Consider the following 14,633-nt stretch of genomic DNA (forward strand, 5'->3'; position numbering starts at 1 on the left):
ATGTAGTGATGACAAATTGTAAAGTCGAACGACATGCAGAATATGAATGGTTCGGTCATACTGCACCCTGCCCTGGTATTTGAATCACGAGGACCCTTAGTCTGGCAGCCCCCTTGCAGGATGGTGTCTGCTGTGCTCTGCAAGCGGAGGTTGTGAGCATTCTCTTCACTTTCCTCACGCCAGCTCTAAACCTTGCATCAGAACAGAGACCAGAGGTCTATTTTCTGCATTCATCTCTGCATAACCGTCTACCCTTCCATAACTCGTTCAGACGCAGCCTTCCCACAAGGGGATCCCTTTCATTTACTCAAAATGGTGGCACTCTAAGAACACCAACATGGTGGAGCAGGTGTGCACGCTAAATACTTTGGAAGGGCTTAGAATAAATGTTTTTTCCACAAGATTGCTGTGCATGTCACCCAAAATGCCACCACACTGGACTGACGCATGGCAATTCTTGGCAAAGCATTTACATGTCATGGCAGAAAGGGGGCAACTGCTCTGAAAACAGCCGAAGATGCTAATGTATTTCACTTTTCAGCGGTTTCCAAAGCCCTTCAATACCATTGAATGCCCAGCATGCAGATATAAGCTCATAAGGCATTCTGTGATGTATCCCTTTGCCCACTTTTTCTGCCCCATCTATTTCTATTTTCCTCATACGTTTTTTGCCAAGCACTTGGAGATCTAGTAATGTAATGTTTTCCTTTTCAAGGGTCCTGCTACATAGGATGCAGCATTTATATCACATTAGGATTTGGACCACGACGAAGTTTGAAGAAACTGGTACTGGTGTGTGGCGAACCACAGGCCTGTTTCCTTGTAGAGGCACTTGATACTTCAAAATAAAGGTTGTGTTTTCCAAGATTTGCCTTCGTTCTAGACTGGCGTGGCAGAGTTCCTTCTCTGCCTTTATGAACCCTGATTTTAAAGGTGAGCACAGAATGTCTTGATCGCAGTTCAGTCATCATTTTAAGAAGGTTTCAATCTGACAACATATGTGAACACAATGGGTTTGGCAGACCATTGTCGCTGCTTATAAAATAGTCCTTCAATAGTTTAGCGGACCTATGTTCAAAAGAACAGGTTAGAAATGTTTGAGTGTCACACGTTTGGTCAATTGTCAAAAATACAATTATCTCTGGTTGAGGTCTGTTTCTCCTGCTCTGCATCAAAACAGTGCGACTGAAGAACAACTACCTTCTTCCTCAAACTTCAGGGATGCTGTGTCTTCCATCCACTTAGACCCTGGTGTGAGGCATTTCCTCAAACGCAGACTTGAACACCTGAAGCAGAGACTTTCTTACAATGTCCTTGAACTCGTGCCCAATGAAGACATAGAGGATCGGATTGATGCAACTGTTGAACATGGCAAGGCACTTGGAGAGTGGGATTGCTACATAGTACACAAGCGGAGGGAGGTGAGGGACAGATATCCTTGCCAAGGCTAAGCCGTGGTAGGGAAGCCAGCAGAGAAAGAATGAGAAAACCACCCCTGTGATCACCAGCAGAGGCTTGTTAGACTTGTTCAGACCTTTCTTCTTGATGGAGAAAATGATGATTGCGTAGGAAATCAAGATGATAGTCAAAGGAATGAGAAACTGATACAGGAAGAGGCAGACAGTGAAGACATCGGCCTCCTCCCTCTCCCAGTCCTCAAAGATATCCACATTTTTGCAGCTGCTTCGGTTGTGCTTTGTAGACATCTCGGAGAGCATGAAAGAACCTGGCACCAGGGAGATAGAAAGTGCCCAGATAAACAAGCAAACCGTGGAAATGAGCTTTGTAGTCCTGTAGTTCTGACACCACACAGGGAAGAGCACCAGGACGCACCTGTCGATGCTGATGGCGCTCAGTAAGAGAATGCTGGTGTAGATGCTGAGTCCAAAGGTGCAGTTAAGCAGCTTGCATGAAACCGAGCCGAAAGGCCAGTTGAGGTCCAGTGCCAAGTTCAGCAGGGTGTTGAAGATCAGGAAAGTGGAGATGAAATCAGCAACTGCTAGGTTCAGGAACCAAACCGTGTTTATGGTCTTCCTCAGCTTGCAGCCAGTGATCCAGATGACTGTGCCATTCCCGGTGACCCCCATCAGAAGTATAATACTGAAGATAACGGAAGCGACAATCTTCATAGTGTCTCGCAGGTGAGCATATTCACTGTAGACCGAGGTGTCATTGGTTGCATTTAACCAGGGGGGAAACATTTTCATTCTGGAAAGAGAAAGATGACAGTGTGAAGATCAGGGTCTTTTAGATTGATAGCACTTTTCAACATAAGCAAAAGGCATGAAATAATGTACTAAACCAGCTGTCTATGTTGTGTTTATGTTCCTATATGTTGATCATAGGATACAGAGCAGCTCATGAGATGCAAACTATAATTTCTTGTCTATTGGATATTACCTATTATGCTTTACATGTGTTCTAGATATTCCCTGATGCTCCTTCGTACACAATCCCAATGCAGAGTCAATTCCACATGGGTATGCGTGTTTATAGGATGTCTGCTGGCACTGGGAATCAAAAATAGCTCCTTGTGATTGTTGGTGTCCATCTATCAATTTTCTTCTAGCTCCCAAGCATGTGCTCTCAGCTCCCACCAATCTTAATCCCTCTGATATATTGATGCACAGCTACTAAGTGGCCCAATGTCATGACAAGTACCTTATTTCAGTTCTGGCTGTTTAGCCATCAGAACTTCACACGTCCCATGCAAACAGCAGTTGGCTAAAAATCCAGTCATGGATAAAGTACACCCTCATAACACGGGGGCCAATGGGAGCTATGCTGATGTTCCTGTCTCTTGTAAAACATACTTGAGTATAGGTATAGAAATGCAATTCTGTGGTCGACAAGAAGACCAAATATTATTGTTATAGCCTCAGCAACTAGAAAGACACATGTTAAGTTTCTATTGGGGATTTTCTTGCTAGGCTTTCCAGTCTGTAGGATTTCTTTGGCGGTGCCTCCCAAATACTGATTTCTGTGTTGTTTGTGGAGATGGGATAGTGTCCCTGTTTTTGTACTCACAGAGGCTGTCCTTTTTAAAAATAATTAAGATCCATTGCTTCTTTAGAACTATTTGTTCATAGGCTGATATTAATATTGGTATTTTCACAATGATAGTTTGATTTTTAGTGCCCCTCATATAAAAGAATATGGCTTTTTAGGCAGTGATCATGGGTTTAGGTGTACCTATTCTAGATTTATTTTAGCATTGAAAGCTGAGAGCTGACAATGATCTGCATTAGCGTGGTGTGATTGAGAACTGTGTCAAAACTATTTGACACAAATGTAATGTGTTTCAATAAACAAGATGCATTTTTAATAACTCTGTTTTTAAATATCATATAACAATGTCAAATATTATAGGAACACATGTTGCCTTTCGTAAAAGTGGCTTCTGTTTTTATGCACACATGTTGCATTAAGAACATTCACAATTTATACAAATTATACTTTAATAAAGGAGATGATAGTCAGAACGTCCATCATAATTTATATAAAATGAGTAACATTTGGTGATAGGCATACACTTTAACTTGGCAATAACAGTAAGAATTACACAAAGAACATGTTTTAAATGGTCAATGCAGTTGAACTCTGGTTAAACCTAAAATGCTTGTCTGCCCATGGCTTCTCTTCAGGCAAAGCATGAAAGTGTCAGCTATCTGTAAAACATACTTCACCACTAATCAGTGATTAAGCCATTTAAAAAGAATGAATAGACACATCAGTGTGTAGTTAGAACAAAAGGTGTGTATAGAAAATACAAGCCAAATGAGCTAAGTACATTCCAACTTCAGGACTTTCATAGGCCTACATTGTTTAGCTGAATATCCTTACTTGAATGACATTGATAGATGCATGGCCAATAACTGATGTCAATTTCAGAGGAACAGATGGCTAAACAATCACGGAACCTTGATCCTGCAGAGCAATAAGCCATCAACTATTATTTAACTGCTTCATGAAAAGCACCATATTAAGTGATTCCTTTGTTTCCCAGGATATCTGTTCAGCAGGTGTTTTCTGGCAATATTAAGACCCCCACCAAGCATGTAATGTGCAGCATTGGAAACAAAATAATTGTAAAGTGCCAAATAATTAAACACTCCATTGGCTCTAATTGCTTAACACTTTGCTTGATAAAAAAAACATAGACTTCTTGAATTGAGTTCAGTAAAGTGGCTCCAATCACATGCATATAAAAAAGATACATTAAAATATATACATTATTAATGAATTCATATATTTTAATGACTCTTATATGAGTATAGCTACAGAAACATGAAGGATGTCTCTACATTCAGAGGTTTTATTGAGATCCGGAATATACAGTTCTCCATAAACGGCACAGGTCCATGCAAGTAATGAAAGGGGAAAGAAATATTTCAGCCAATTAGCTCATAATTCCTGGGGCGAGGGCTAACTCACAGATAACTAAATCCCCTTATAACATGACAAAATAACACTGGGCCAATTGAAGCAAACAGTAGGCTTATAGTGGCTGTAAGTGCAGGAAACCTATCACAGGTTCTGTCCAATCCCAAAATTCTGTGTGAAATGTTGCTGCATGGGTATTTAAAGTTAAATACATAGCAAGTTGGGGGGTGTTTTTGCGAAAGCCCCAATGGAAAAGAGAGTGTACGACAGGAGAAAAGCTGATTGGGGTTCGACCAGGATACAAAATGGATGTAATGAACATTTTCCTTAAGAAGTCCCTTCCAATGTTATCTGAATGCAGATCTATTTCCCAAGGCAGAACCTGATTTATTGGGAGGACTTTGGGAGCAGGGGGATAGACTGAAAGGAAGTGAATGCCTGGCAGACTTGCCTTGAGCAGTTGATATCCCTACTTGTCTCAGGCCTTTAAAAGACTAACCAAAAGTGAGTATAAAAACTACAGTGCTTTTAGATACATGTCCCAAGAACATATTAAATTATCGATAGTATTTGAAAGTATTTTGAGAGAACTCTGTTTACAAGCTATATCACTAAAGGGGACATGATCTGTAAATTAAACTTTGTGGCAGTATATTTGAAACAGAATGCCCTCAAATCTATAATTGCATGGGACTAATTGGTCTTCAACAGCAAACAATTATTAATTATTTCCCTGAGTTTTCGCAAGAGAAAATTATATCTTGGTTTGTGAGCATGGTGTACAATGTGACTGACAGATTTTCAGGGGTTGATAAACTTCTTGACCTTTGAAAACCATAGTTTACATAAAAGTAAAATCCAGAATAGAGATTTCTACTCCTCAAAGGGGAGTAAGAAAGTGACTGGTCTGTCTCCTTCATTCCCAAGAAAATAATGTCAATTTAAATAATAATGCCAGCAGTTTAGATGAATAGAGTTGAGGGGAATTGTGCCCCCTATATTGTGCAGATAAACAAAGGACTCTTCGACTAAAATGAGTACAACATGATTATTGAGAACAATTTTACATCAATACCGAGTATTTAGGTTGGAGTGCAATGAGCTATTGACTGTAATATAAGTGTAAATCAGGGAGCATGATCAATTACCAATAATTCAAGATCAGGAAGATTGCCAAGATTACCAAATTAATCTGTATAAGATAGTTTCATTTATTATTATTTACTGCCTTGAAAAAGCCCCGGTGGGAGAAACACTTGTTATCAAGCAACTCAAGGGTTAAAGAATAATTAATATATTCAGTATATAAATACATTGACATAAGACTACTTAACAGGACTACAGGAAGTGTTTATGGACTATATATAATATATGCATGTCAATTGTTGATTTAACAATAATAGCATTTAATGTGGGATGAGCCTGAGAAACCTGGAGTATTAAATGTTTTCAATTTCGTCAATTCCAATAGCCAATATCATTTGTACAAATCATTTAGCATATAAAAAGGAGGATTATGCCTTATGCAGACTCCTATTGATAATTAAAATTAAGTTCAGATTACTTTTAGATTTCAATTTTAAAATCTAATGCCGTGTGACCCTTTAATGCTTCAAGATATTTAACTCTCCAGAATAAAAGTTTCTACCCTGAACCCAAATCTTTAGAATGGGAATAATCAAGTGAACCCTACCAACTATTCCTGTATCTGTGCCCAAGCTATGTTTATGTTTATGTTTAACATTTATATAGCGCACCAGGTACCCGAGGGCTTAAGGGCGCTTCAAACCAAACCAAAAAGCTAGAAACCAATATTGATCTACAATCATTTTTTTAACCACATGTTCTCTTATGCCAACAATGTTCGATGGTTTGAAAGAAAAGTAAGTGAATTGTGTTGTAAAATTTCTTGTAAGACTGATTTTGACTTTTTGAAGCAGACGAGCGATGATGATTTGAATTTTGTATTAAGAAAAGAATGGTACTCTTTTGTCTGCAATAGGTATTCAGATTGGCTTTTATACATAAGAGTATGTGTGTGCAATGCGAATGTAAACATCAGCGAGGTAATAGCAGGGAGGTTGTGTTTCCTTTCTGCAGACAAGCTACCTGTAATTATGTGTAATTTTGTGAGTGACTTGCACAGCATGAAAGTTACGAGACCACCTTTGATTTCTTAGTTGATTATTTTAAATAAAACACAATATTCTGATTAACAGCCAGTTCCTTGTACCAGATTGTGTGGTTGGATTGTTGTGAAGGGGTGTGTTAGATCAGAGCTATGTGCTCGTAAAAATAAATGAAACGTTAGAAATGTAGATATATTCTATAGTAGTCATTACAACTGTCATCTTTTTCTGTAGCGTTTTTCTTTACATGGCAAATAGTTTGCCCTCTCAGTCTGCACCGCTTCTCATAAAAATACATCTAACACCCCACACCATTAGGGTGCTTATAGTTAGTCCCTTGTAATGAAGAATGTCTCTGTACTTTTCAACTTAGTTCGTGGGCCATTACAGTCAGGGAAACCTGCATGAAAGGATGCCTAATTAGCAACACCCACTTTCTGTGTCTGATTGTTGACAATGATCTGTGATGTGTCTAAAGAGATCATGCATGTCTGTGTCCCACAATCAATGTATCTCGTTCACATCTACACTGTTTGTAGGTCTGGGTGAAGGGGTCACTGAACCTTGTGTCCCTTGGAGGGATTCCAGCTTTTTATATAGCTCCAGTTCATTATTATGAATTGCACACAATCACACATGTTTTATAAGTATTTATTTATTTCGTCGTGCAATGTGCATGCCAGACCCCAAAGGTGGACATACCGCTGCTGAGTGCTGTAATAGAGAGCATTGTGCAGAAAAGAAAACATACAAGTAGTAGAAGTCTAGGCTAAAAATAAGCCAGACGATGCAACGCCATAAACCACCCTGAAGTTAGGGGATAATGGAAGGGAGCTTATGGCAAAGGTCAGAGGAAGGTAGGGTGCATAGAAGACATAAGCCTCCGATGCGACTGTACCAATTGAGGTTAAGGGTGGTGAAGAAGAGAAGAAAAGCAAGCAATAAACTGAAATCATTCCTCAGCACCAATGGCATAGTGGAAAAACAGTCCTGTAATAACTGGACCCTAAAGGCAGGAAAGGTGGAAGGGAAGCACAGAAAAGACCTCCAAGGTCCTGTCATGATACAGAGAAAAGGGGAGAGCAAGAGAGGCCAGAAGTAATCAGGGTTGGGTAGTGAATCCAAGTGCAAGCTATCCACATTGTAGGGAGGAGTCAGAAGGAGTGCAAGCTTTCGACTAGCAGCATGCATGACGTAAAGTGGAAAAGAAGGTAGTATAGATGGATGTGCTGGCAGAATGCCACCCCTGTATCCTGTCCTTGTCAGAAGGGGCCAAGGCATTGTCCTCAACGTTGGACATAACTAAAACAGCCAGGTGGGTGGGGGGAGACATAGGAGAATAGCTGCAAGCAGATGCTGAAAGTGATCAAGAAGACGCTGTAAGAGGAGAGATGGTAAGAGCTGTGATGATCTCCGCACATTAATGATGTGAAACATAGGGTAGATTTCAAAAACTTTACTTGCCAAGTTTTCAAGTTTTGTAAATGGGTTGTCAGGTGGTCTGGGACTCAAATTCCTATCTCTGGCTGTCCGCTGTGATTCGTGAGTAAAGCGTATCTCCAAAAACAAACCAGACTGAAAAAATAACGACCAGCTTTCCGACAAAGGATTGATCATTTAAATGCGAATACATCTGAAATACACATAACAGCAGAGTACGGTTGTGAAAAATCGCATGTTCGAGCATGGGCCTTGGAAAATGTATGTGGGCCGGAGCAAAGTGTTTTGTTATGTGTGGCACATTTCTAGTGGGCACAAACGAGGGACACTGGCGAGAGATTTGATTGCAGTTGCATGGATGGTGAGAAGTAGTTGCCTAGGTGTGTCTGGTGCCGGTAGTGAGGGTGAGACTGTGCGTCACGGCTGATGGGCTGCAATGGCCTGGGGCGCAGGGGAGGATTGGGTAGAGAAGTCTGGGATCTCGCCCACCCCAATTAAGGGCAAATAACTAAGTTGTATGTGGTGTCCATGGAGTTGATTTTTATATTTGTAGAGTCACATGGCATGTCATATGATTAGTGCTTTTAGCAAATGGATCCTCTACAAAATCATTCCTGTGTGATTAAGTGCCATTCACTTATGATATGGCATTTATTTATTTATTTATCGTGTACATGTCAAAATCTGTGATTGATGTCATTCTGCTAAACATCCTTTGTGATGACTATTTGGAAAAGCAAACCATTTTTTTGGGTTCAGTTTATTTTTGTTTTTAACATCAACAATAGATTAAAAATACAGAACTAGATACACTTTCTCACCATTCCGTTGCTCCAGCCCTCACCTCACATATCTCCAAACATAGAATGTGTACCGTTCACAAAACTTCCACAAATATCCTCATAGATCTTACATTTCTTTTGCTGTCTAAAAATCCCTCTCTCAATCAAACACATCTTAAGAAGCTCGTCGGACCAATCAGGTATTGATGAACTTTTATCCGACTTCCATTCTTGTAGAATACATTTTTTGGCCGCTTGTGTAGATCTAAAAAGCCATCATTTCTGAGGAATAGGAAGATCATCCAAAATAACATTATCTCCAAAAATGTATGTCGTAAAATCAAAGCCGAGATGTATTCTAAGGACTCTATTAATTTCTCCAGTTAAAGATCAAATCTTATTACAGTCACACAGTATGTGCTCCAACGAGCCCACCCTATGTCCACACCCGCAGCATCCTTCTGAGTCTGTCATACCTCGTCTATGCAGTATTTCTGGTGTCCCGTAAAGTCTATTTAGGATCTTGATTTGCCAAACCCATTGACCTAAGTTCAAGGAGGATAACGCACTGGTCATACAAATGTCACCCCACTTGCCTCCAAACATTTTAGAGGTCCTGCATTTAGTTTGTTGGCCCATATAGTAGTAACCAATCATTCAGATCTTTACCGTTTGCCAAAATGTTCTATTTGTTCAAAGCTAGGTGACCATCTACATTGAGTACAAGTAGTTGGGTACCCAAATCACAGCTTGAATGGGATTTTGAAGGCCAATCGAATTTTCAGCAAACGATATTCTACAAATGTACAGAAACATCTCTCCCATTTAGTCTCCTAAAGGTAACCCATTTATTGCCTTATTTATTGTATGAAACACTTGTGTATAGGCGTGTTATAAATGCCATATCATATCATATCATATCTTTAAATAAATCCGCCAGCCATTTTATCCCACTCATAAGCCAGTTTGGCCAAAGGATCCTTTTCTTATGTTTAACAGCTGAGTTGAGCCAAATAGATGAGCGTTACGAATGTGGCGGGCAAGACCCAGGAATTCGGAAAATCAGTTCCAACATTGTTGTAAAAAATGCTGTGGGAATGGCTGTAATACATTTTTGGGGTTCTTTGTCATTAACAGCGTCCTCGATTCCAATGGTGTGCTGAAAGATGTTTCTGCTTTAGTCCAGTCATCCGTAGAATTGCTGAGGAAAGGGATGACAGGCCTCACCTTAAAAGCCAAATGGTATGCTATGTAGTGAGGCACACCCAATTAATTCCATCAGTTTTCCTTAATCATTTGTACCACATTGCCTGTTAACCAGAACCCAAGGATCTTAATTCTCTTCTGGCACAATTTGAATCCCACATTTTGTAAATCTGCCTCTTTGTTTTATAACCTGGGACTTTATTGAATTTATTAGTTCTGTACATTAAAGCTGGTAAGGATGTATTGAGATCCTGTAGAACAAGCAAAAGATCATCTGCATAAAGCCAAAGTTTCTGTTCACACATCTCTCATATTTGACTCTGCATATTCTCTCATCTGACCTTAGTGTGCATGACAAGGGCTCCATAGCAATTGCGAAGAGTAAAGGAGACCAAGGGCAACATTGTATCTTCCCTGTCCCCATAGCTATCATCCCAGATGCAAGGCCATTCGTAGTCACCGTCGCTGAAGATTTGGTGTATGAAAGTTTAACACATTCCAAAAAGCTCAATCTAACTCCCATTTTTTTCTGATGTTCTGCATAATAATTGCCACTCAATTTGATCAAAAGCTTTTCAGGATGCAAAGATAGAACAATCACCTTAGCCTCCAAACCGCTACTCACAAATAATGTCAGAATTAGTTTTCTCATGTTTGTAAGAGGATTCAATTCAACACTACAGCTAAGTCAACGCCTAGTCTATAATACTGAATGAAAACCCTTATTGATATATCTTTATGTCCAGTTCATGCGTTCTGGATGACTACCCCTATATAACACCCCTCTCTTGGAATCCCCCTGACCCCACTGAGCCAAGAAGTAGTTCTGTTTTGCAAGTTAAAAGGTTTATTTGATAATTTAAAATATATATATATCACACTTTATAATAAATTAATAATTGAATATCACACTTAATCTGATATGATAATGATTAACAACGGAGAATCTGGCACTAGCACACTTCTCTATAATCACTAATGAGTTGACATGAAATGGATGAGATAGCACACTGGTAAATAGGAACAAAAGAAGAATAAGGTGATAGAGAATGCTTTATAGAGTTCAAATGGATGGAATGTTGAATGAATGAAATGCAGTATAGAAAATACTCACTATGATTTCAACAAAACAATGTAATCACTTTTCTCTGGCAATCCCCTCCCCCCCTTGATGCAATGCAAGGAAATGGAAGGAAAACACACAGTTCTCAGAAATGCAATCAAATGTGATTCAGTTCACCCCAGCAAGCTTAGACTACAGAAGTTTGAAAACACAGCAAAATGCTTTGATATGTGCTGGCAATGAATTAAAAAATATGCTAAAATGCTTTTAATTCCCTTTCAGAGGTTCAGGGTGAGTGATAGCTACTCTCTATGAATTCAGGATCACCTTAACAATGCTTTAGTAGTAACTAGCAGGTAAACGAAGTTTTTGGCAAGGAAAAGCAAAACTGCTGTCTTTTTACACGTGAAGAAATTTGCAAATCGCGGCAAAATTTGCGCGTGCGTTTTCCGCGATTGCTTATAGGATATATATAAGGGGTAGGAATGTGGTTCTTGGTGCGATTCAAAGCTAAGATTCTAAGCTTTCAAATGAGTTACTGCAAGTCTCTAGCACAAACGGTCGCGGAGATATGAGCGATTAAATAAAGGTCGTTTTTCAGATTTGAAATTTTAAAGTTCAAAAAGACAAGTGCAGCTTGCAACTAGAAAATGACAAGTGACAGCTTTGCAAATGGCAGGTGACAGTTAGGAGACAGTTCTACTTAGATTAAAATAGGATTGAATTATATTATTTTAACTAAGAGATTGGTTCTGCACAGTTTTGCTATGTACTCACACTATATTCTTGAGTGAAATGGGCCTCGCCATGGATCTGGTCAGGTTTTAGACTCGCCTCTGGTCTCTGCACTTCACAGTGATCTGGGTCTGCTCTCTCTCTGGATCTCTGGTCTGGGTCTCTAGTTCTGGATAGATTGAAGTCTCTAGTTTGGCTCTCTGGAGGTTTGATGGAGGTAAAGTATGGATTTTTCCGGCAGAGCTTCCAGCGGCAGATGGAATTGAAGGTCTCTATCTGTCCTGTCTGTCTGCTTTTATGTGTTTAGAATGTGGGTGTGTTCTAGCATCACTGACCCTACCTCTCTCTCAGCTTCTAATTGGTCAAACTTCCATTTCTCATTTGATTGGGGGAGCTAGGTTGTGTCAGAGTGATGTCATTTTACAGCCTGCAGAAAGTCCACTCCTCCTGTCATCTGTGCACCCAAATCTATATATGATCAAAACACATATTTCACAGTTACACAGTTGTTTGAAATTACATACCCATGTCACAGATCACATGAGGTATACTCTGTCCCAAATCTGCTGTTTCTAAGAGCTTGCATTGAGAAATGGCACATATTTCACTTTTTAACTGATTTTTCAATTTCTGACATTGACCCAACTTTACATACATGTGCGCAGGGAGTATGGACATTAACTGATGAAGTTTCAGATTTTTAACATGCATACATTTAGAGTAATATCCACTTTTCCGCTGACACCCCCCTGAACATACCACCGGTTCTAAAAACCTCTTAAACTGTGGGCAGAAAAATCACAAGAATTATGGTATCATTTTATAAAATTTTCACATGTCCGCTCTATGAATGATCCATCTTTTTAAAGTTATGTTCTGGCTCCAAAGGGGTGTGGTTTCCTCTCAGCACAAGGTAGAAATACTGGTTTATCCAGTTCTGCCAAGCCAGCTTGCTCTCACAGGCAGTGCTCCTCCCAGCTTCTGCCAAGAGGAAGCTACATTTTACGACCGCTGTAATAAAACCTTTGCATGAGTCAAGACAGGCTTTGTTCAGAGCTCCTGTAGAGCACAGGTAATTCAATTATCAGATAGATGGCATATCCTTAGTGTGAGCAGCAAAAAGGCAGATGGGCCTGGGAACACAGTTGTGACTCAAGTTTCACTCCTGATGGGGGTAGCTGTCAAGCAGAATCAAGTTCCTTAAGACAGACTTTCAGCTAACTGTCATGTTTTTTGTTGCTTTTTAAATTAACTTGCAATTTTACACATGCAGCTAGAATGCTGATTCTAAGTGCAAAACTATGACATTTCAACAGTTACAAAGGCATGTGACACCAAACATAGGTCACTCATTTAATCTAAACATTTTCGATTTTAGTGTCTTTAAATCCAGTGCAACTTAAACTGCTGACTCCATAGCTCAGCCAGTTTTGTTATAAGCATTGTTCTGGGCTCTTCATTTCCCAGATTTTGTAGGCACACAAAACTCCATTCTGCCAAATGTCTGCTGGTGTTCAGTGAATATTTTGCACATGTTGCAATGTTTGAAAATAGGCATTTTGAGCCTGCCTTCAGAGAAACACAGGGTGGTTTTAAACTGCCGGCTTTTGGATAGTGGTGAGTACTGGTACTGCACCCCTTTTTGGGATTTAAGAAAATGAATTCCCAACAGTTATGGGTTTGCTTTTGGCAATCAGCATTGCCATTCCCAATGGTTTCAGACTACTGTGTGGGTAGTCCAATGGTGGTTTTAGGCAGTGTCCTTCTGTGCCCATAACATCGGCAAAAATGGGTGGCAGCCTATTCTTCATGCATTTCCCTGTGCATTTTCTGGGAAGCTCTGGCCATCATGATGTTTTCCATGTCAGTACTGCAAAGTTTTGAGGTACGGCTCAGATGCATGGGTAAATACCTCCCACAAGCCCCCCTCTTGCGATGGCCATTCTATTTCACGAATGGGACTCGCAAGACCTGGGATGTTTCCTCATCTTCTTCCAATAGATGGCACAGTTCAGCATCTTTTCCTCCATCCGGTACTGATCGATCGGTTCTCCTCGCCGGTCCTGATGGGAATATTGGGCGGTCCACTGGGCCCATTGGATCTTCGTTCCCGGTCTCCGGATCGCCCTCCTTGGCCCGTCTTCAGGTTTTCTTTCTCCTAGGACGACAAAGGAAGAGCGGCAATACCTACTCATAGACGTTTTTCCACCACTGTTGAGATAGTGGGGCAGCATATGCATTTCATCATAACGAAACATTACATTCTTATTTTGAAAAAAAAACAGTATAACTAAGAGACAGTTTCATGCAAATCACAATATTTTAGAGACTAGATGTGGTATGTTTTATGATTGGAACTGAATTAGTCTGAGACAGTACCCGCTAGGATTCCAGAGGATTCCTCCAGTTGCTGCAGAGCGTGCCTGGGATGGCAACATTTCAACTGGTTTATGTGGACCCACTTGTCTTCCCCCGCTGCCAAAGGACCTTTGGGGATGTGGATTTTGTAGGCCACAGGGGAGATTTTGTCTATGATCTCGAATGGTCCCTTCCATGTAGGCAAAAATTTGCGCTGCTTGGCCTGGTTCCTTTGGAAGTTGTATAGATAGACCCGGTCCCCCACCTGATATTCCTTCCTGGTAGTTTTCAGGTCATAATGGGTCTTCATGCTATCAGCCGATCTTTCTAGATTCCGCTGAGCATAAGCAAAAGCATGTTGAAGGTGTTTCCTTAAATTCTCCACATACTCATGAGTAGTGGAGGCATTTATCAGTGTCTGCTCTTGGGTCCTGTAGAGCAAATGCTGAGGAAGCACCATCTTGCGCCCAGTCATCAACTCAAATGGTGACATTTTGGTTGCAGATGAAGGGGTAGATCTGATAGCCATTAGGACCA

The 14,633-nt window shown here is 40.3% G+C and overlaps 1 protein-coding gene across 1 annotated transcript; it reads right to left on the reverse strand.

The window, feature by feature from the left end:
* Positions 1-1,116: 1,116 nt before the first annotated feature.
* On the reverse strand, positions 1,117-2,330 carry LOC138528656 (chemerin-like receptor 1). The gene has a single exon (XM_069640480.1). The coding sequence runs from the start codon at positions 2,205-2,207 to the stop codon at positions 1,242-1,244; it is 966 nt and encodes a 321-aa protein (XP_069496581.1). The 5' UTR covers positions 2,208-2,330; the 3' UTR covers positions 1,117-1,241.
* Positions 2,331-14,633: the final 12,303 nt, after the last annotated feature.

The sequence above is a fragment of the Ambystoma mexicanum genome, chromosome 1q (assembly GCF_040938575.1).
Source record: "Ambystoma mexicanum isolate Mex_15411 chromosome 1q, UKY_AmexF1_1, whole genome shotgun sequence".
Lineage (NCBI taxonomy): Eukaryota > Metazoa > Chordata > Amphibia > Caudata > Ambystomatidae > Ambystoma > Ambystoma mexicanum.

Bases quoted from the DNA above. Each gene is read 5' to 3' on its own strand.
- LOC138528656 (XM_069640480.1), bottom strand. From the start codon at position 2,207: ATGAAAATGTTTCCCCCCTGGTTAAATGCAACCAATGACACCTCGGTC.